Source organism: Mytilus californianus, unplaced genomic scaffold, assembly GCF_021869535.1.
Source record: "Mytilus californianus isolate M0D057914Y unplaced genomic scaffold, xbMytCali1.0.p SCAF_2, whole genome shotgun sequence".
NCBI lineage: Eukaryota > Metazoa > Mollusca > Bivalvia > Mytilida > Mytilidae > Mytilus > Mytilus californianus.
In genome coordinates this window covers 137708103-137732917 of record NW_026262668.1, presented here as the reverse complement: position 1 = coordinate 137732917, position 24815 = coordinate 137708103, and the positions used below count along the sequence as shown (strand labels likewise).

At 32.2% G+C, this 24815-nt stretch overlaps 1 protein-coding gene across 1 annotated transcript; it reads right to left on the bottom strand.

Moving 5' to 3' along the window:
- Positions 1–1897: 1897 nt before the first annotated feature.
- Positions 1898–24807, bottom strand: LOC127731185 (proteasome activator complex subunit 3-like). Its single transcript, XM_052240133.1, has 10 exons — positions 24695–24807; positions 18648–18680; positions 16589–16651; positions 14508–14600; positions 12714–12774; positions 11267–11379; positions 10470–10538; positions 8277–8399; positions 5069–5155; positions 1898–3910 (listed from the first exon to the last, which is right to left on the bottom strand). Exons 1-10 carry the CDS (start codon positions 24746–24748, stop codon positions 3827–3829), a joined length of 780 nt encoding a protein of 259 aa, XP_052096093.1. The 5' UTR covers positions 24749–24807; the 3' UTR covers positions 1898–3826.
- Between the last annotated feature and the right edge of the window lie 8 nt (positions 24808–24815).

The window sequence follows — 24815 nt, the reverse complement described above, 5'->3', positions numbered from 1 at the left end:
TCCCCTTACTTGGGACAGGCCCATGGATAATGTGGCAAGGTGTTACATTGTGTTTATAATATCTTTGTGATTGCACAACCCTCCCCTTACTTGGGACAGGCCCATGGATAATGTGGCAAGGTGTTACATTATGTTTATAATATCTGTGATTACACAACCCTCCCCAAATTGGGACAGGCCCATGCATAATGTGGCAAGGTGTTACATTATGTTTATAATATCTTTGTGATTACACAACCCTCCCCCAACTTGGGACAGGCCCATGCATAATGTGGCAAGGTGTTACATTATGTTTATAATATCTTTGTGATTGCACAACCCTCCCCTTACTTGGGACAGTGATGTAAAAACACAACATAACACACTATATTGATCAGGGTTGTGTTCAATATCGTAGCGGCTACATAGGGCTACGTAGATTTATGACTATTGACCGTGTAGCTAGCCTAGCTGCTACATAGATATTGATAGCAGCTTGGCTAGCTACTCGTTCAATAGTCATAAATCTACGTAGCACTACGTAGCCGCTACGATATTGAACGCAACCCAGAAAGGGTTTGACTCATCAGATCAGTACTTAGCACAAAAAACAATGAAATAATAAAAAGACAAAAGCCAGCAACCTTTAACTGTAAATTGACAAAAAAATAAATGGGAGAATGTGTCCATGGGATATGCATATAACATTATAAAGGGACATAACTCAAGAGCGGGAACAACGATGTCACCCAAATTTGAACCTGATCAGAGTTTTGTGGTAATAAGCATTGTGTATAAGTTTCATAACATTCGGTTGTGGTAAACTGAAGTTAGAGAACTGTTTTTTTTTAATTTTTAAATGACTGTTAAGGCATACTCAAGTTATTGTGTGGCTGTAAATTCTTTTTTGTTCCTTTTGATATTCCAATTATGGAGATCAACATGACCAACACCAGGTCTGGACCTGTAGCTCCATGCAATTGAATGAAGTAATACCGGAGCATAACTTTAATATTTCCCTTTAACTGATGCCAAGAAAACTTTTGACAAAAATTTTTCTTGCAAAATGAATTTTAAAATTTCAAACTATTCGCAAAAAGGAAGTGCCTACATGAGAGATGTAAAAATTGCTTACTCGCTACAACTCAATATTATGAGACTGCAGACCAAATACCAAATATCAAATTATTCCCGTCAATAGGAGCCGAAAAAACTCTGACAAAAATTTTCCTTGTACAATGAGTGTTGAAATTTGGACAAAAATCTTCCCTTGTACAATGAGTGTTGTAATTTGGACAAAAATCTTCCCTTGTACAATGAGTGTTGTAAAATTTCAAACTATCGGAAAATAGGAAAAGGATATAAACAGCAGATGTAAAAATTGCTTACTCACTACAACTCAACGTTATTATGATGTAGACCAAACATTAAATCATTCCCTCCAATAGAAGCCAAGAAAACTATGAAGAAAATTTTCCGTGATTGTAAAATTTCACACTATAGGCAAACAGGAAGTGGACGCATGGCAGATGTTAAAATTGAATACTCGCTACAACTCAACATTATAAAGCTGCAGACCAAATATTACATCATTCCCTTTCATAGATGCTAAGAAAAATTTGAGGAAAGTTTTCTTTTGGACGGATAGAGTCGAGCGGTTACTAGACCAGCTTCTGCCTTTCGGTGATGGAGGTAAAAAATGGGAGGCCTGATGCTAAAAAAAATAAAGCTTAATCACTGACATGTGTTTGGGCTTAGTGGTAACCTGATCAGTGTTTGTCTTTTGTGATATTTAGAAGTCTTTTCTTCCCAACTGAATTAGGTGATCAGGGTTTTTTTTGTGTTGTTGGGTTGCTGTCTCACTGACACATACTCAGTATAGTATATAAACTATTTATTTCTAGGTATCATCAACTTCATTTTTTGCAACAATTTTATTGGTATAACATAATGAACTATAAACAAGATGACAGCCTGGTAGATGAAAATGATAATATCAAGCAATGGACTGAAAATGTATACAACACAAATAAAAATTTCTGTCATAGCACTAAAAACTTTAAAATACAGTGTGTTTTACAGATATAAAAAGATAATTCCCTCATTGAAAAACTTCATACAGCAGATAATGTTGATACCGTTGAAGAGATAATGTCACGGTTACAGAATGTAACTTATAACATTTGATAAATTCATTTGGAAGACTAAAACTGTGTCCAGTATACAGTAAGACTAATTTTTATCATGAAATGAAATATTCAAAACATCAAGCAAATCTAGTATATCTGGAAACATACAAGATAATGGCACTTAGAGGATTAAATGAAATGATGGAGCTTAGACAATGACTTCATACATAGGTTTTTGGGGAGGTTAAAGTTGTAGCCTTTCTCACATTTGTCTAATCCATTTAATAAATGTTATACAGAAGATAAATGCAATCAGGCCAAAATGGCAGTTACTGGTTTGTTTTACACCATAAATCATACAGGTATTAAAAGTTTGATACAGGTAACTGTACTATAGATTTACCAGAACTTTACCTGAACAATCTTTATTTAAACATATTTATTTAAAAAAAACTCTTGTATCTGACTAGAATTGAATACCAGAACAAAAATTGATAAATTACACTTATACAGTATCATTAAATCTGTTGTCTCTATTTTTCTTAGTTTAATTCAAAGTGTATTTTTTCCCTAAAACTGATTTAGAATATGTTTAAGTTATTACTGTTTATTTTTTTATTATTGTATTAAAACACATTCATCTTTAAAGATCTTTTTTAATATATAAGTATGCCAAAAATAATATCAGTTAACCTCTTCCTCTGCATTTAAATGATTAAATGAATTTATAGAAACAAAATGAACAAATTATTTCTATTTTAAACTGACCCTGAAATTCTTGAAAATGTGTAATATCAGATTATTGTATGAATTAATGCTATTTAATTATACTCTTATTTTTTACCAACAAAATTTTTAAAGAATTCTGAAAAAATTGATTAAAACATATATTGCTTTTTAAATTTTGTATATTTGTTCAATTTATATGAGTATAAACTAACAAATTTATGTGTTACCATGGCAATTACCAATGAAATAATGATACTTGTTTCTGTACACTATGTTACACATATACACTTAATGCTGGATTGATATGAAAATGTCACAAATTAAATGCATCCTTTCAATCAGAGGCTACAGTTACAATCATTATCAACATTCTCAAACTTGCTCCCAAACGTTAAATGCTAAAATCTAAGACTGACAATTATAAATAATTTTGACATGCTTTAATGAAACATTTCAAAACCTTTATTGAAATTTCAAGTCATTTGGAACTATATATTTATGTCTTCCAAGTTTTATGTATTTGAAACTGGAATAAATTTGGCCAGTGCAAAATGCTGATTAGTTTCAACAGTGAATTTTTTTCTCATACCGATTTCTTAAATTTCTTGTGGGTTAGATATTCAATACACGCAATTTGTTTTTTTCAAGTATACCACAAGGTCTAAAATGACACATGCATATAAATGCTATTTTTTGTTTGTTGTATCCTTAAAGTTACTGAAAAGTTAAAAGTTTATTTTTAACTAGTGTTTTCTTTATTCCCAGATGTTCATTTGTTTCTATTTTCAAACTTATTTCTGTTTCTATTTTCAAACTAAAAATCTTTGAACATGAATGTTTACCTTCAATTTCACTTTAATAGCACTTTATTTGCATTTTTTTTTTTTCAAATTCTGTCTGGATGTTTTTAAATAAGATATTTTCATAAAATTAACAACAACAATTTATCTGTAGAAAAATGTCCTGCACCAATCTAAATCAATAAATATTTAGTACAAGTTTTGGTGTGCATTGGCAGATCTTGGTTTCTTGATCTTTTCCATATTCTTCAATATAATATCATGTAGACTTGCCTAAAAGAAAAGAATATTCATGTACTGTAAATTCAGAAATTATTGCAAATTCATCTTTTCCTGAAATCACAATAATTAATCTCGCATATTTGTTCATTCTTCAAAATTCACAATAACTAGATATCATTGAGATGGGAGCCATCTCTGTGGGCCCCGCTGTGAATAATGTGTGGTAAAAAATTTGTATCTTTATCATTGGACATGGGGTTGTCAACTGAAACCAAAGTTTTTGACCTTGACCTTTGACCTAAGAAGTTGTACATAAATTATGACACACCCTCTGGTGTTGGTTTATATACATGTCAAGTATAAAGCGGACACGATCTTTACCATAGGACATGGGGTTGTCAACTAAAACCAAAGTTTTTAACCTTGACCTTTGACCTAGGAAGTTGTACATACATAATGACACACCCTCTGGTGTTGGTTAATATACATGTCAAGTATAAACTTTGAAATCATAACGGTTCTCTAGATATAGAGAGGACACAATTTGTTATGGACGGACAGACGGTACGACGGACAGACTGATCACTATAGGGCGTCCGCCATTCGGCGGGGCCCTAATAAATGCATGCATAATTTCTGTATTGCAGACATATTTTCCCCATCATTTTTTTTTCCATATCTGCCTTGTGTTTATTGTAAACTGTCGGCCAATTAGCTGAAGGTACCTATATGTGACACAACTGACACACTGGATGGATCAAGAAAAGTTATGTTCCAATTCTTCATTTCCAAAGTACATACAGTTTCCAATGTTAGAATTTTGGGCAAATGGAGACAACTCTCAAGTAGGACTGACTGTCTTACCAGTGAAAACTTAAGGAGCATTCTTTGAATTTTCATTCCATAACCACCTTTTTATCCAACCCCTCTTTATTATAAATGAATAATGGAACTTAAAATATCAAAATTATTGTCAGATTTAGCACGTCCTCAGTCTAGTGCCACTTAGTTTATATAGACAATGACCACACCTAAATAGGAGTTATTTCCCTTTGCAAAAAATTCTTAACTAGAAACAGTTGGTTTTTTGAAAATGAGCTATTACTACACTTGATTTTGAATGTTGAAGGACAACAAACAAACACAGAACAAAGTTATAGAAACTGGACCACATGAGCAGGAAAACACTTTTACTTAAGTAATACTTACGTAATGGTTACGTAATTCACAGGAAATGAGACGTATGCTTATAAATTCCTTCTCATCCAGCTCTCTTACTGATTGTCTGTAATCATCCTAAAAAAAACAAGAAGAAAATTATCAATGAAACCAATATACTTATCACATGAATTAACAAGAATGTGTCCATAGTACACCGATGCCCCACTCACACTATCATTTTCTATGTTCAGTGGACCGTGAAATTGGGGTCAAAACTCTAATTTGGCATTAAAATTAGAAAGATCATATCATAGGGAACATGTGTACTAAGTTTCAAGTTGATTAGACTTCAACTTCATCAAAAACTACCTTGACCAAAAACTTTAACCTGAAGCAGGACAGACGGACAGACGAACGAACGAACAGATGCACAGACCAGGAAACATAATGCCCCTTCTACTATCGTAGGTGGGGCATAAAAAGTTTCAAGTATAAAATTTTCTAACATGAATAATAAAATGCTCCGCTGGGCGCAGCTTGATACGACCGCAGAGGTCGAACCCTGAACAGTTGGGGCAAGTATGGACACAACATTCAAGCTTGATACAGCACTGAATTTGGATTGTGATTAAATATTTGACACAGCATAGGTTTCTGACAAAGAATGAATGTGGTCTAAGAACTTAAAAAAATTTAATTTACCTATTCAAACCATATCATTATTATTTGCTTTTATATATAAATCAGAAATAACCAATTTAAAATGGAAAATTTTAAAGAAAAAAAAAAGAAAACCCCCCCCCCCCCCCCCCCCCAATTTTTTGAACCCCCTTATGATTCATCACCCCCAAACTCAATCCCAGCCTTCCCTTTGTGTTATGGTACCTTGCAGTACAATTTCAGAGAGATCCATACACTTGAACACAAGTTATTGTCTGGAAACTAGAAAAATGCTTGTTTTTTTGCCCCTTTTTGGCCCCAAATTCCTAAATGTTTAGGGCAATTACCCCCAAACTCAAACCCAGCTTTCCCTTTGTGATATGGAACCTTGTAGTACAATTTCATAAAGATCCATACACTTACACATAAGTTATTGTCCTGAAACTAGAAAAATGCTTGATTTTTGCCCCTTTTTGGCCCCTGATTCCTAAAATTTTGAGGCAATTACCCCCAAAATCAATCCCAGCCTTCCCTTTGTGGTATGGTACCTTGCAGTACAATTTCAGAGAGATCCATACACTTGAACACAAGTTATTGTCTGGAAACTAAAAAAATGCTTATTTTTGGCCCCTTTTTTGGCCCCTAATTCCTTAAATTTTGAGGCAATTACCCACAAAATCAATCCCAGCATTCCCTTTGTGATATGGAACCTTGTGGTACAATGTCAGAGAGATCCATACACTAACACACAAGTTATGTCTGGAAGTTACAAAAATGCTTATTTATGGCCCCTTTTTGGCCCCTAATTCCTTAACTGTTGGTATCATAACCCCCAAAATCAATCCCAACCTTCCTTTTGTGGTATTGAACCTTATGGTACAATTTCATAGAGATCCATTCACTTAAACTAAAGTTAGAGTGCGAAAACCAATGTGTCTTCGGACGACGACGCCAACGTCATACCAATATACACCGCTTTTTTGCTGTTGTATAAAAATGGTATACGTCATTTTGAGACAACAACCCAATGACACAATAAGGTCAACAGGTTGTCTAAAATCCTATCAATCACCCTCTAAATCTATATCAATTAAATTTGGTATGATTTTATTTCTGTTTAATAGCATCCTTTTATAAATCCTTTTTGAAATGGATAAGTTCTGGAAGGACTCATCTTAGTATCTCTTCCAAGACTTTTTGCTACCATTTTCTAAGGTCCACAATATTGTAATAAAATAAGTTTTTGAATACAGGAGCCAGCGATTTTGCTAGCGCTCGTCATTTTCGTCATTTACGAAACAGTTTTCAAAATGACGAAAGTATTCCAAATCAATTTCGTCACTTGAATTTGGATAGTGTAAAAATATTTCGCATTAAAATACTATAATTCTACCTGTCTTATTGTTTCTGACAAGTTTATGACCCTCAGCTATTATAAGTTGTGATTACAGATAATCCGCTTATCGCCATTGGATGGGTCACTAATCCGTTAATTATTTATCAACCTCATAATTGATCATCATATTATTTTCCCCAGTAAAATCAGTCAGTCGGCATTTCAATTTCAATATTTATCAAACGAGCACAATTTGCAGTTCGTTTGTTGTAGTTTCGTCTTTTGAAGAAAATTGTTTTCCCTAGGACAGCATTTTAATTTCAATATTTCTCAAACGATCACAATTTGCAGTTCGCTTGTCGTAGTTTCATCAAATGAACGTATTTTCGTCATATTTGATTATAACTTTTAATCAAAAACTTTTCGACAATTTCGATTAAAAAGATAGAACTTTATTCATAACATTCAGAAATGTTTTCACGAGTCAGACAGGTGCTGCCTTTACGATGAACTGCGCATGCGCGAAAGTATTCTTATGAATTTAAAGACACTAAAACGTAAAATACGAAATAATTAAGTATCAAACTAATTGAGAGAGACAAATATAGTTCTTATTTAACAAATTTAATTTAAAAAATGATAATTTCCTGCCTTTTTTAAACAAGAACCAATCCGTAGATGAATCCGGATTAATTCTGAATTTATTATCCACTTTTCACTTCCCGTTTTCATTTCATTTGGAAATTGAAAGTAAACGTGATCTAATCATGATAAATTTACAATTTAAAGTCATTAGAATTGTTCCAATAAGGATTTGTACAAATCCTTGGTTCCAACTTTATAGAATTGATTCTAAATATCGCTTTAAAACGCTTTTTAAGGATAATGAGTATGAATAATGCTTTGAAATAGTCATTACAAGTTCATTTATGCTGTGATTCCTGGTTAAAAAAAAATGGATCCCAACTTTTGTTGATTAGGAATGTACCCTGAAACTATCTGAAGTGAAATTATGAACTAGATTTCTAGATCTTATATCCTAATCTTCGTATTAAAGTGCCACATCAGTCAAATCATGCAGTAACTGCCTAGTATGCCTAAGTCCTTCAAAGTCTGACAAAGATGTAAAGATAGAAATATACATCCTAGGTCCCTTGCTGCTACCCAAAATAAGATTGATTTTCATACTGCGCAAAAGTGACTAAAGCCCTCAAAACCCTAGCTTAAACCCTGAGGAGCACCATGGTTTACAATACTTACAAGGTGAGGATACTTTGCTACTTTAGATACTAATTTAGCTCTAGTTATATAATATCTAGAGATTTGGTCTAAATATGATGCTGCCTCACTTTCTACTTGTCTAGCTTCACCAAGAGTGTCTTCCTAAAATACAAATAATGTTCATGACACAATCAAGATAATAATTATCTGGTCATTTCAAGGAAAAAAAATAAACTGTTATCACACAGATATGTCTCTCCTTTTTGTAGTTTTGATATTGCAAATATTGAAATTAAAATAGCAATACTTTAACATGTAAGTTATGCAAATATTCAAAGTTGATGAACCATGACTGAAGGTACATGGCTAAACAATCTCCATGGAACGAGATGTGCCAATGCTAATACAACTGCATACCAAATACCATTGACTTATTATAAGTCGTTTCCTTTAAACAAACCTAAACACAAACATTAACTTGTAAACTATGTAAAAGTTTCAAAGTCAATGAACCATGGTCAGGGGTGGGGCTATATAATCTCCATGGAAACGATACTTGCAAATGTCAATTCATTTGCATACCAAATATCATTGACTTAACATTAGCAGTTCATCTTAAACTGATCTAATCACAAACTAATACATGTAAACTAAGCAAAAGTTTCAAAGTCAATAGACCATGACTGAGGGGGCGGGGCCAAATATTTTCCATGGAAATGAGATGTGCTAATGCTTATACAACTGAACACCAATTAACATTGGCCTACCACTAATGGTTTCCCTTGAACTGACCTAATCACAAACTAATACATGTTAACTTAGCAAAATTTTCAAAGTCTATAGACCATGACTAAGGGGGCAGAGCCAAATAATCTCCATGGAAATGAGATATGCCAATGCTTATACAACTGCATACCAAATATCATTGACCTACCACTAGTGGTTCCCCATAAATTGACCTAATCACAAACTAATACATGTAAACTATGAAAAGTTTCAAAGTCAATAGACCTTAACTGAGGGGGCGGGGCCAAATAATCTCCATGGTAATGAGATGTGCCAATGCTAATACAACTGCATACCAAATATCATTGACCTACCACTAGTGGTTCACCATGAACTAGACCTAATCACAAACTAATACATTGATAACGCCGACATCGGAAACCGCATACCTATGTCTCGCTTTTTGACTCCGTCAAGGCGAGACAAAAAAATAAGATAGGTAATATTTTTTTTACTAGAAATGACATTGTGAATATTAATAAACTGTTGACATAGAGATATGTCTTGCTTGTATGTTATTTTGAAAGTAAAATGTAAATTATGATATTCAAATGGCAATACTTTAACATGTAAGCTTCATAAAACATTCAAAATAGATGAACCATAACTGAAGGCACGGGGCCAAAAAATCTCTGTGGAAATGAGAAATGCCAATGCCTTCATGACTATGTCATGGCCAGACAAAAACTAATACAATTTTTAAAGGAACCATGAGACATATTTTGAGTAAACATGACAATTCTAAGAAGATGTTTTTTAGCCCACTCTTAACTTTCATAATAATGTTCAAGAGATCAAAACCATTGGTGGAAAGATTGGCAGAGTTTTGTGCATAATTTAAAATCACATTTTAGTCTTCTATTATTGTGGTGGACAAAAAATAGATATAGATCCATTGCATTTAATTGTGTTATTGCAGTTCTTTAGAAATGTAATATTTTTTTACTAAATAAAAGGAGTTGAATGTGTGTAAATGTCAGTTGATCAATAAATTTTCTTTAAAATTTCTTTTAAATTGCAATTTAATATTTCTAAGAAATCATGTTCACATCTGAAAGTTTTTTTGAAACAGATGAAATTTCCAAATATAGATTCATCAAATAAATGTAGTTTCTGGTTATTCAACCGGAGATTATTAAAATAAAGAGACTTAGGATTAAGATCTTTGTCCCAAAAATATTTACCTTTTAGAGGGTACAGAAGACTCAAGGGAGCTAATTCTTTTAAAATCAGCAGAACGTTTAAAACACATACTATTAGTAAGGAGAAATAAGGCTTCTCAATGATCAAAATTAGTGTTTGTCAAACTGCTATATATCCAATGAAACTATTCCTGTGAATTGTGTGGTTCAAATTTCTTGCAATTTTTTTATTTTTGTCAACAGGTCAAAGAAGATATTTACAACAATAGTTAAAACTATATTGACAGGCAACTAGTTAACATACCTGCACAGATACACCAAAATTGTTACCATCTTCTATCTTCGGTATCAAGAGTGTAATCCACATCTTCAACTAAAATACAAAATGTAAATCAAATATATTTCACCTTGTTTTCACTGTTTTTCTTTTCAGCTTAAATAGATTTTTTTCTAGTAGTTTAGAATGAAGACCTTTAAATATTTCTAAGTTAGCATCAAATATAAATCAAGCAACTTATTTTTAAATTCTTAATTGCTGATCTTTTTATTTGTCTGGTAATGCCAAATATATATGCTTTTAAAATAACCTCAGAACAGATAAATCAATTTGTTAATTCTTTTAGTGTTTCCAAAAAGTTTTTTCTGGAAAATTTTAAAATATTATAGAATAAAGAAAGTAACTTCCCCTGGTAGAAAATAGGGACTCAAGGATTAGCTGCTTCTAGTCAATTAGCACTGAATATTTGTTTTTTTTTCATTTTAGAATCAATTATGACATGTTTTACTTGCAAATAAACCTCAATTAAAAAGATCTGAACTTTTGTATATTTAGACATATAATAAAACTTTTTTAATTTCTCACTTTTGATGTGCTTTACTGTGAATCAAGGATGTACCCAAGCAAGGATACAAACTTGATTAAAATCATTAATGGGCCAAGTTCATAATTCGTAAAATAAGTTTTGGGATAAGCAATTCAATATCTTAAAATTGTAAAAGTTGTTTCCTTAAATGTTGCAATAAACTGTCAATGAAAAAAAAACACTGTTCAAACATGGTACACACTGCAATTGGTCAGTGTATTGTAGTGGAAGAACTTACAATATTAGCATGGTCAATGAGTTCCTGTATATAAGGCTTTATTTTATCTGCTAACACTGCTAATTTCTTATTACAAGGAACTGGACCATTTGGTAAAATCTGAACTTTTGTACCTAAAATAATTAAATTATTCTTCATGAAATCATTAATGAGAAAAAATATAAAAAGACATCTTATATACTTTAGTGTCCTAAAATGGATTTTAGTCTGGTGGTCAAAATCTTTGGAAAAATTAAAGCGTATTATCATAAAGGTATCTTTTGGCATATGGTGATTCCTGATATTGTGTTTCCCCATCAGGATTTCCACGACAGAAGGGTAAGACTGAGTTCAAGGAAGCTGCTGGAGCAAGGATTTTTAATGGTCAAATTATAAGGTGTTAAATCGTGGCATATGATTATTTTCTATGCATGAATAATAAACTGTGAAAGTTAACAATTTTTAACTTGTTGTTCTTTCTTATGTTCAGTAAATCATCTTCACTATAAACCACAAGACACAAGGCACCAGAAAACTGGTCTTGGCAATAAAATATTCTTTACAAGTCCTTAAAACAGAAACTTAAAATGCTGTCTTTTCAGGCTTTTATATGATTGCCCATTTTTTATTTTTAAAGTTGACTGTGCTATCTACTTTTGTTCAAATTAATAACTAAAATAAAAATGTAAATCCCACATACAATTTGATATATTTTTTGATATAGTCTTGGGCTTTTGGATAGTGGTCCTTAACAGCATTTCCAAATTTCAAATGAGATGTTGAGTCTTACTCAACTTGTTGTGCAGAAACCAAACATTTAACAATTTTCCTCATATGGGGTTGTAATCTTTTTTGGGGCCCTTTATAGCTTGCTGTTCGGTGTGAATCTGTTTTGAAGGCTGTACTTTGACCTATAATGGTTTACTTTTACAAATTGTGATCTGGATGGAGAGTTGTCTCATTGGCACTCATACCACATCTTCTTAGATCTATAATGGTTTACTTTTACAAATTGTGACTTGGATGGAGAGTTGTCTCATTGGCACTCATACCACATCTTCTTATATCTATTAATCTGGAAAGACAAAAGTGAAATAGTTCATTTGTGAACTAAATCTTTGTAAAGTGGTCTTTAACAATTCATCATTTAAAATGATTTAGTTGAGAGTTCCTCTAGATAGGGACATCATTGAAACAACTAGACAACATTGAGATGGGAGCCATTTCTGTGGGCCCCTCTAACCTTGAACTTTGACCTAGGAAGTTGTACAAACATTATGACACACCCTCTGGTGTTGGTTAATATACATGTCAAGTATAAAGTATGAAATTATAACAGTTCTCTAGATATAGAGGACACAATTAGTTACGGACGGATGGAGAGACTGATCACTATAGGTCAACCCGCCACTAGGAGGGGCCCTAATTATGTTTTAAATAAATGGTTTCAGTTAGAGGACCACATTACCTGCTATATCTTCTACTTTATCATCATTATTGTGTTCTAACTTCTTCCTTTTACGTTCAGGCTGATAAAGAAAAACAATGGAATATACGATAAAAAATAAATGACATTATCTCTCCTGCTTAGTCATTACATGACTTTGTAATTTTAAACTAAACAGTTCTCGCATAAAAAGATAATTTTGCACAAAAATGCAATTACAAGTAGGATATTGTTATAAAGTATATATGATTTTACTCTTTTATGCATCTATAAATTAGTTCAGGTCAAAAGGTCAAAGTTAAATTGACCTAATCTGACTGATAAATCACCTTCCTGTAATGCATCTGCACACTTAGTCAGACTCACTTTGGTTAACCTAAGTTCTCTGGAGAACTGTTATTTCCCAAACACAAATAATTATCAGACGGGTCAAGGTCAGAGTGACCGGACTTTGGTATATATGACACCCCACACAATGATGCCACTGCATTTCAAGTTTGGTTAATTTAAGTTTAAGGGTACAAATGATATGAGCCAGACACAAATTTGACAAGGATTTACCTTATAATAGGGGTCAAGGTCAGAGTGACCAGACTTTGGTATTTTATACTACCCCAGGCTCTGATGCATCTGCATACCAAGTTTGATCAACCTAAGTTCAATGGTACAAAAGTAATGCACAAGACATGAAGCGTGACGGATGGACAAATGATATTGATATCTTGCCTTTCATTTCAAATTTTTAAGCCTAATACTTTATAGATTTTTATTTATATAAGAACTATAAATGTAAGTTTGTTTATTCAAAATTTGTGTCGATAGTCTTAACCATTTTCATTTAGGGCCAAATTAATTGTGAACAAGCGTTCTGCGAGTATTGAATGGCAATACATAGTCCCCTACCGGTTAAAAATTCCTTGTATTGGAACAAAATTCTAACTTGATCTATAACTTGTCATGGTGTAAACTATATAACAAATATCAAGTCAATATCTTCAAGCATGATGAAAAAAAGTGTTGAAAACTGATTATCTCAGTGAATTTTCTAAGTCCAAGGACCTAACTCTGCACAAAATCATCAGACCAGAACAAAATTCAAACTTGAACTGTAACTTGTCATGATAAAACTATATACTAATTATCAAATCAATATCTTCAAGAATGACAAAAAAAGTGCGGAAAACTGATTATTTTAGTGAATTTTCTAAGTCAAAGGACCATAACTCTGCACAAAATCATCAGACCGGAACAAAATTCGAACTTGATCTGTAACTTGTCATGATAAAACAATACACCAAATATCAAATCAATATCTTTAAGCATGAAGAAAAAAAGTGTGGAAAACTGATTTGCCGGACTGACGGATGAAAAGACAGACAGACGGAGTGCAAACCTAAAGTCCCCTTCGACTAACTCGGTAGGGGACTAAAAATAGATGGTAGTTATAACATAGAGCCAGCATTGGCTGTCTGAAAAAAATGCACCCTAAGTAAGGACAGACACATTCTCTAAAATGTAAAAGAACCCCTGCAATAACTGGTGGGTCTGTTTGTGACCTTTCACAATGCTAAATTTCTTCACCAACCCAAATTACTTTCTTTTTCACCAATTCTAATATTCATTTTTTACCCTCAATTCCTGTTATCCCACTTTGAAGTATCAAACTAATGTTCACACTTACACTTTGAAAATGCATGAAACACTAGGTTTTAAACAAACAAGAAATGGCAGCTCCTATCAGTCTGTGTATAAAATTGTATGGACATCTAGTTATGCCTTTTTAATTGTAAAGATTGTAACAATAGCATTGCATACCTCTGATGTATCATTATTGTAGAACAAAACTGGATCAGGAACAGGTATATTCAAATCTGTGTGGTAATTAGAAGCTTCTGATACATGTAACGACTATAAACAGAAATCAAATATTACAAATCAAGATGGATAACAGCGGATTTGTATAAATTGTATGGCAGCTACATGTTTGATAAACATATCCACTGTTTGAAGCCTGTACTTTATTTGACATATATATATATATATATATATATATATATATATATACAACTCGTCTTATGGATAAATCTGTTGTAGAGTTGTCACTGGTTCAGACGTACTTATTATATATATATATATATAAGTTATATATCATTAAGATTAGTTAATTTCAGTATGGCCCACAAAAATAATTGTTATCTGCCTCCCAACGACCATCCCTATGTTTGAAGGCCAACACTAAAACATTTTATTGTCATGCACAAAAGAAAAAAGAATTTTATGTCATTAGAGTAACTTATTTAGATTTGTAATGAAATTAACCAAAATAGAGTGAAAAAGTTGTCATTACATTGGAAATGGCAAGAAAACCATATCGCATGCACACATTACCAGATGTGTAAACCAGGATTGTCACCTGTTGTAAATATATAACCAGTTGTCCATCTGTACAGTATTAAGATGAAATAAGGGATGAATATCTATTATGATCAGAAACATGAATAAATACGGTTTAATTATCAGACCTTATGCAAATGTTCAAGTTATAATGGTCTGGTGACAGTTATCGTGCTTTGGTTTTTATTGTCTACGAATATAGTCCCTAGTGTGGACAGTGTACTACTTACAAATGTTTTTCATACACCTTCCACATTCAACTCTCTATATTTTATGCATAAAATATTGATGGGGAGAAATTTCATGTAAAATAAATTTTGGTCATTTATTTCAAGGTAAAGTAGTGATTTGGTCCAGTTGAAAAAGGTCAAACATGAGTATGTCTGAAGCTGTCGAACTGAATTATAGACCCCTCAACCTCAAATTGTCCATATTTTGAGTGAGAGCTGTTAAACTTTTCTATAAATTTGATTTAATTTGTCCCAAAGTAATACACCACACTGTAAAAATATTATTGAGAAAAAAGTAAAATCACAAAAATACTGAACTCCGAGGAAAATTCAAAAAGGAAAGTCCCCAATCAAATGGCAAAATCAAAAGTTAAAACACATCAAACAAAAGAGCTGGTGCAATTTTTTCAATTTGCATTTATTGTTCTGAAGAAATGCACTACAAAATAACTGTGTTCTCCAGTCTATTGTTAATAACTTACCTTATGTAAACATTAAAGTTCTAATGTCAATATCAGACCTGATGTAAACATTAAAGTTCTAATGTCAATATCAGACCTGATGTAAATATTCAAGTTCTAATGTCATTATCAGACCTGATGTAAATGTTCAAGTTCTAATGTCAATATCAGACCTGATGATAATGTTCAAGTTCTAATAATCAATATCAGACCTGATGTAAATGTTCAAGTTCTAATGTCAATATCAGACCTGATGATAATGTTCAAGTTCTAATGTCAATATCAGACCTGATGTAAATGTTCAAGTTCTAATGTCAATATCAGACCAGATGTAAATGTGCAAGTTCTAATGTCAATATCTGACCTGATGTAAATGTTAAAGTTCTAATGTCAATATCTGACCTAATGTAAATGTTCAAGTTCCAATGTCAATATCAGACCTGATGATAATGTTCAAGTTCTAATGTCAATATCAGACCTGATGTAAATGTTCAAGTTCTAATGTCAATATCAGACCTAATGATAATGATCAAGTTCTAATGTCAGTAACAGACCTGATGTAAATGCTCAAGTTCTAATCTCAATATCAGACCTGATGATGTTCAAGCTCTAATGTCAATATCAGATCTGATGTAAATGTTCAAGTTCTAATGTCAATATCAGACCTAACGTAAATGTTTAAGCACCAATGTCAATATCAGACCTGATGTAAATGTTAAAGTTCTTGTGTCAATATCTGCCCTGATTCAAATGCCAAATATATGATGTAAACTATGAATGTAATTAAAAGGTTCTAATATTAATTTCTCACCTGATATAAATCTTCAAGTTCTAATATTTTACTTGGGAAGACATGATGTACAAGATGATCTCCCTAAAACATATAAAGTTATTACGTAATATAAGCAAACATATTTATATACAATTTTTAAATGATTTGTTTTTTGCTAACTCATTTATACAATAGTTCTTGTATAGTTACAATAGCCTTAAACTGATTTCATATAAGATAGATTTTTATATATTTTTTATGGCTCCAGCTAATCAGCTCTCCCAACAAATGGAATTTTCTACCAAGGTAGGTCAAAATCAGGGTTTTACCAGATATTCTGGGTAATATGAATCCAGAATGCAGGTTGAAAAGTTGTCTAATTGGCAATCATACCACACCTTCTTATTCTTATATTGAATCTTTAAGAGTTACAAATGCAATACATAAAAGATATATATGATACATAAAGTTATAATTTATAAGTTGACTTGCAGTAATGTTTCTCTTACACATACGTACATATTGCATAAAAAAAATCTCATTTTGCACCATGGACCTCATTTGGACCCAAAATCTCATGGCTGGTCACATATAGTGCCCCATATTACTTATTTTTACCATAGTGCTTTACTTATTTCCTTATGCAATGCATGTATACATTTGATTCATTAATAATATAAATTATGTTTGCAATAAAAGAAAATTAAATCATATATTGGTGTATTTACATCATAATCATTTAGAAACTGATGAATTATCAAGACACTTTTTTAATGTTGTGTTTGTGTTACCTTATATTCGGTAAAAAGCTCTCAAGAGCTTATGTTTGTATTGTTATATGTGAACCTAATCAAAATAAAACTTTCGTATTCGTATTAGACTCTCCATGTCAATCTGCATAAAATATGTATATTTAGCAAAAAACAATGAAACAACAATATTTCTTTACTACTTTGTGTAAAAAAATAACCTTTAAAAATAATATTCCCCATTATTAACCATTTCAAGGAGTATTACAAAGCCTGGGAATACTTTCCCAACCCTGTTTTCTACACATGAACATTTCACATTTCAACTTTCATAGTCATGATAGTATTTTTGTTTAAAACATGAAAAAACGAACTATCAGATACCTGTAGTGTAAATCGAGTGTATATCAACATCTACGCTTTTAGTTTTAGAAGTTAGATGCAATGCAGCATGATATTTTTATTATAAGTAATTGGATTTGAACTACCTTTCAGTAACTGTGAGTACTCTTAGATCTACCTGTATACTTTTGAGTCTTTTGTGTTTTTGTGTTTTTGCTGTGTATCGATGTGATGAATTATGCCCTTTTCGACAGATTTATAAACTTTGATCTTATGTTGTGCTGTTCCACCACTGTCACTGTTTAGGGGAGGGTTGGGCGCCCACAAACATGTTTAACCTGCTGCATTTGTTTGCACCTGTCCTAAAGTCAGGAATCTGATGTTCAGTAGTTGTCGTTTGTTGATGCGGTTCATAAGTGTTTCTCGTTTCTCATTTTTTATATAGATTAGACCGTTGGTTTTCCCGTTTGAATGGTTTTACACTAGTAATTTTTGGAGCCCTTTATAGCTTACTGTTCGGTGTGAGCCAAGGCTCTGTGTTGAAGACCGTACTTTGACCTATAATGGTTTACTTTTTTAAATTTTGACTTGGATGGAGAGTTGTCTCATTGGCACTCATACCACATCTTCTTATATCTATTAACCCCACCACATGCTGTATACATGTGCCTGTCCCTAGCCATGCAATTTTGTGGATGTCGTTTGATGCTGTATATCATATTTCTTTTTTATATAATCTAGGCAGTTAGTGTTTTTGCTTGAATTGTTTTATATTTGTTATTTCAGGGCCTTTTAAAGCTTGCTGTGCGGTGTGGATTTAGCTCATTGTTGAAGGCTTTCTACCTGATCATACCTATACATACTATAGTTCTACGTCATTTGGTCTCATTGACAATCACACCACATTTTCTTATTTTGATCATATGATTATTGGACAGTAGATTATACTATGAACTAATATTCTCTTAATGTTTTGCTTTTGGACAATTCTTTCCTTCTGTACTCACATCTGTTTTAAATTTTTCCTTAAAATCTTCAACCTACAAAAAAAAAACCATACATTATATATATTGACAAACTCTCATCACATGGAAATAGCATTTTTATAAGGATTAATACATGTACCTGATAAACTCTTCCAAATACATTCAGTCATTTTGTAATTGAATGGAAAGGAAACCTTAAAAGGATTATTTCAGCAAATATATTTACATCTGTTTTCATAAGAAATGATGATTATTTATATGAATGTAGCTGAGTAATCAGTAATACATGTATATTTAATTGGATTTCTTTAAAAGCAAATTGTTTTCAACGTACAAATGTAATGACAATGAAATTTAATTTACACCTAACAGCTGAACAAGGGGTGTTGATTACACTTTTTGCAGTAAATGTTTAGGAATAATTGCTGCTCAAACAGTTTAAAGCAAGCATTAAAATATTAAACAAATAAATGGAGAATGTGTCCACGGTACACCGATGATGCCCCCACTTGCATATAATGTTATAAAGGGACATAACTCGAGAACTGTAAAAGTGATACCACCAGAATTCCAAATTTTGTCTGTGTTTTATGGTAATAAGCATTGTGTATAAGTTTCTTAACATTTGGTAGAGGCAAACTAAATTAGAGAACAGAAACGAAAAAAGTGGCATAACTCAAGAAGGATCAAAGTGACATCACCCATATTCGAACTTGATCTGAGTTTTGTGGTAATAAGCATTGTGTATAAGTTTCATACCATTTGCTTGAGGCAAACTTAAGTTATAGAACATAAACAAAAAATTAAGCAATTTTTCCATTAATGAAGGGCATAACTCAAGAACGGAAAAAGTGATGCAAACCCAAATTCAAACTGGTTATGCATTTTGTGATAATGAGCATTGTGTATAAGTTTCATAACATTTGGTTGAGGCAAACTTAAGTTAGAGAACAGAAACTAATTTTGGGACGTACGTTCGTACGGAAGGACAGACAAGGGTACCATTTAATGCCCCCTCCGCCGCGACGGAGGCATATAAAACAAAATACTTTTTTATTAGTTTTGGAAACATAAAACAAATAATCTTTCTCTACGGCTGCAAATCAATCACAGACCCTCAAACAAGTAGTTACATGATGTTTTGAATGATCAGTGCACCACTAGCATGACTAGACAGGGAATAAGCTTTACAGGGGCCCAGTAGCCAATGCTACTGAAAATTTGGCTGGGCCCCTAACATTTTACAGAATATTCCCATATGGTCAATAAAAATTATTCACCTTTTGTCAGTTGGCCCCTGGAGTGAAATTTTAAAGCTTATTCCCTGCTAGAATCATGTAAATACTGTAAGGATATTCAAAAATCAGTATCATAAATTCATATTGATCTGTTACAAGCTAGAGTTGAGATTGATCTGCTTTCTTGTCATGCAGGCAATTATGTTATACAAACAGATAAAAAAAGAATTTTATGGCTTCTTTAACTTGTTGTACTGCATTTTATTTCATAGATTTTCTTTTCTAGCAAAACAATTCTTGTCACAGCTTTGAAAACATTTGTTTAGTCATATATTTCTCTCTATTCCAATGCTTCATATCCCTAAATCTATACTACTAAAATAATGAGGTCCAATTTGTTAGCCGGCATAACGTAAAAAACGACGATTCAAAGCATTCAACTTTATATATCACCAATATAGGACAATGGTGTTGTTTAAAAATTACACCATTCCAGGCCCTTTTGTTTTCCACATAATTGATATTACCAACAATGAACCAGTTCCGGGTTGAATCCAATAGCGATACCAATAGTATATGTCACATGCAGTTTCTGGTTGTAGCTACCTGTTACCTTCTGTAAATCCCTCATTTATCAGGAGAACCTGGAATTCTTCCAGTACTTGTTTATATCTATGTTACATTATAGTACACTATTTAATAAGTCTGTTTTCTTCCATCTCAATACACGTACCACTATTAATTTTGGTTAATTAGTTAAAAAATTAAATTTAGTTTATAGTAAGTTTTATTGTAGTAAGAAAATCAGGACAGGTTCAAACAGAAGGATTTTGAAAACAGAGAAAACTGCACTTTACAATCAGCATGACTTTATCAGATGACACTATGAATACTAAAAATCAAGGCTGAAAATAAGGAATAGGTACTTTAATTCAGTCACGGTCCGCAATGTCGTGGGTGTGTTCTAGTATTACACTTAAAATGACTTTACAATAGGGACTTACTTTTTTTATTTACTAATATTTTGCAACCGTCATCTTCATGAATCAAAACTAGATGTGCAGTGAAATGAACAATAGGCAGTGAAATCATATTTTTTGTACTTATGGAAAAACCTAATCCGGAAACTCAGAGTCAGAATTTAAGCAGTACCGGGTTGTAGTCACAGCTATTTTAGAAGTGAAAGATGGCAAGGCCTAAATTAATATATTGTTTGTTTCCCCAATCCCGACCCTGCCAAGCCAGGTGTGGGTAGGTAGGTAGGGTATTTTTCCAAAAGGCTTGAACATTGAGAATTAAATTACTTCTAATTAAACAAATTTTTAGATGTTTGACTGCATCATTTTTCTGTTAAAGTCGATTATAAATTAAATATATTATATATAAAGAAATATTTAACATTTGTTCATGTCTCTTTTCTTGTTATTGGTCCGAGTACACAGTTATTTCGTAGTGCATTTCTTTTAGACAATAAATGAAAATAAAAAAAATTCCCACCTGCGCTTTCTCAATAATATTTTTACAGTGTGTTGTACTACTTTTGGGACAAATTATATCAAAATTATAGAAAACTTCATCGGCTCTAACTCAAAATATGGACAATTTTATGTTAAGGGGGTCTTCAAATCTTTTGACAGCTTCCGAAGTGCTAATTTTTAACATTTTTCAGCTGGACCAAATCACTACTTTACTTTAAAATTCATGACCCAAATTTTTTTAAAGTGTCATTTCACCCCCCTACTTGCTATTTGAGTCATAAAACATGGAGAAATAAATTTGGAAGGGGTATAAAAAAATTGGCAAGTAACACACTGTCCACACTAGGGACTATATTCGTGGACAACGAAAATCAAAGGACGACAACTGTGTACTCGAACCTAATAGGGTAGAAAAAGTTGACCAATCTTAATGAAACTTGGTATGACCAAAGCTTAATAAATTATAACACTGCTTACAAAGTTTCATGGCAATAGAATATATATTATAGACAAAAAGACTAATTCTATATTCAACTTTGCGTGTTAAATTTAGACGTTAAAATTGAAAAATTTCAACTATCAACATTTGGGGCTTAAAAAATTAAAATATTGCAAAAAAGTACTTTTGAAATGCCTTAATATATAATATATTATGTATTAAGAGCAATTGAGTACTCATTTGATTTATCAGACTTATCATATTTATTAAAAAGTCAAATTTATATGAGCCTGTGCCTAAAAATGGAGGTTTTCCAATGAAGGGAGGCCTTACATGAAGATGTAATATTTTCCAGCAATTTTAAATTTGTTAAGCTTTTTGGTTATAAATAATCCTTTTATATGTATTTAATGTACTTTAAATGGAAAGAAAACTCACAAATAACATATCATATTAGTTTAAAAGGGTCTTAGGCCAAGTGAGACTGAAAATAATTTAGGGTCAATTTAGGCCGTAGCACATATTTACATTTAAAAATGCATATTGAAGCTAAAGGAAATAAAAATTTGTGTCTTTTCTATCATTTCTATACTCAGGTGACATGATACAATAAATCTGAGCACAAAAAGACTCTTGCATTCAACTTTTTTTGCAGACAGTATGGTCTGATACAAAGATTTTTCACTTTTTAGTGAAAAACATGCATGCAATTTTAGTCTCAACAGGCTTATATTTGAACCACTTGCTATCCTACAGAAGAAAAGAAAGATATTATGTGAAATGAAACAGGTACAGAAGACATTGTAAAGTGCTTTTTATACAAATTTAGTGAGGTCTTTATTATGGACTTCAACTTTTATGTTCCAAGCTCCTCACATTTAACTTGATCCAAACAGGGCGTTAGATGAGGGTCATATATACAACACATTTTGCACATATTGTCTGAAATAATCTTCTTTTCTGTAGATTCAGAGTTCACAAATGAGTAATACAACTGGATTGAAGCATAGAAACACAAATATTGACACATAAAAACCTGTCAGATAGAAAGTCAGAATGCCACTTATGCATCAAAATTGAAAAAGCTATGAAATGCTTATTTTGACCATAATATGCCCAAATTGGTCATTTTTGAAGAAATTCTATCAAATAAAAGTTTAAATCCTTTAGTTTTATGCTATTTGACAAATTGACACCATCAAATCATTCAGGGAAGTTGCCAAAGTACAGATTCTATATTTCCTGATTTCACCTCTTAGGTCCGAGTACACAGTTATTTCGTAGTGCATTTCTTTTAGACAATAAATGAAAATTTAAAAAATCCCACCTGCGCTTTCTCAATAATATTTTTACAGTGTGTTGTACTACTTTTGGGACAAATTATATCAAAATTATAGAAAACTTCATCAGCTCTAACTCAAAATATGGACAATTTTATGTTAAGGGGGTCTTCAAATCTTTTGACAGCTTCCGAAGTGCTAATTTTTAACATTTTTCAGCTGGACCAAATCACTACTTTACTTTAAAATTCATGACCCAAATTTTTTTAAAGTGTCATTTCACCCCCCTACTTGCTATTTGAGTCATAAAACATGGAGAAATAAATTTGGAAGGGGTATAAAAAAAATTGGCAAGTAACACACTGTCCACACTAGGGATTATATTCGTGGACAACGAAAATCAAAGGACGACAACTGTGTACTCGGACCTAATATGGTACAACTATTTTATAAAAGAAGAAAACAAATTATTTGAGGTGTCCAGTGGTGGTTTGCAGAGTTGTAGTGTTATAGACTCTCCTTTTCTGTTCGATGTAGATATTTGTTCTCTTAACCTTATTATTTGTTGAATTAATAACTTAAATATTATATTTAGGTCACATTTATAACAATAAGAGTTAGAAAAAATAAATTTTTTGGGTGTTCGAACTTCGGTGGTGTTCGGCGGTGTTCGGCAGGTCAGGAATAACCACCAATTGGTGGATTATACCTCAATTGACGTATAATCCACCAATTGACATATAATGGTATAGACCAATTGAAGTATAGTTCTTTGTATTTCAAAACAAACTATACAACCAAAATGGAGCATTGTTTTCTTATAACCATATTATGGTATGAAAACATGTCAAACATTCCTAGTTAAGTATAGTGACATAACATATTGCATTTAATCAATAATTGTATTTGCAGTTTCTTCTATTGTTATCTTGTCAATTCTTGATTGGTAAATTTTCCACTAATCACCGGTCAATGGACATCAATACTGTCTTCAGTCATGTGATTTTGAGTACAACTCACCAGGTGAATGGAGCTCTTTGTTAATACTTGACTTTCATTATTAAAAGTCAATCATGGCCAATAGTACAGATGTTTTAACAAAAGAATTGTTATACACATGCATTCTCAAGAGATGCAGCAGGCTTTGACAAAACTAAAACTTTAGGAGGATTCAATAATGGTTATAAAATAGGTTGCAAGTTGCAAAATGATGCTCCTATCCCAGACTAGCGTTTTATTACAAAAAACTTGCATTATACGTCAATTGGTCTATACCAATATATGTCAATTGGTGGATTATACGTCAATTGAGGTATAGTCCACCAATTGGTGGTTATTCCTGACCTGTTCGGTGGTGAAAAGACCTAACGAATCATTTTTACTAGAATAAAAAATTTCAACTTGATCTTTGGAAAAAAACAACATAGTCAGATTGAGTGGGAACTTTGGAATAAAGTGGTGGTATGGGTCATAAGTAGCAAGAAAGTAATCTTTCCCTAAACATGATGGATATTCAATAGACAATAAGCTTCAGATGTTCAGTTTATAGACAGAAATTGTAAGAATTTGGTCACACTATCGACCTATTTGACCAAATATCACAAAATATTGAAGGTTCTCGAAGGGATACAACCTTTTTGTCCAATTCTTCTCTTTGTTTTGCCGATTTTTTACCATCTGTTGGCATTTTCTTCTGGAAAATATGTTTTCTGAGCGCCCAATGCGGTCCAGATGAGTTTCTGACCCTTTTAATC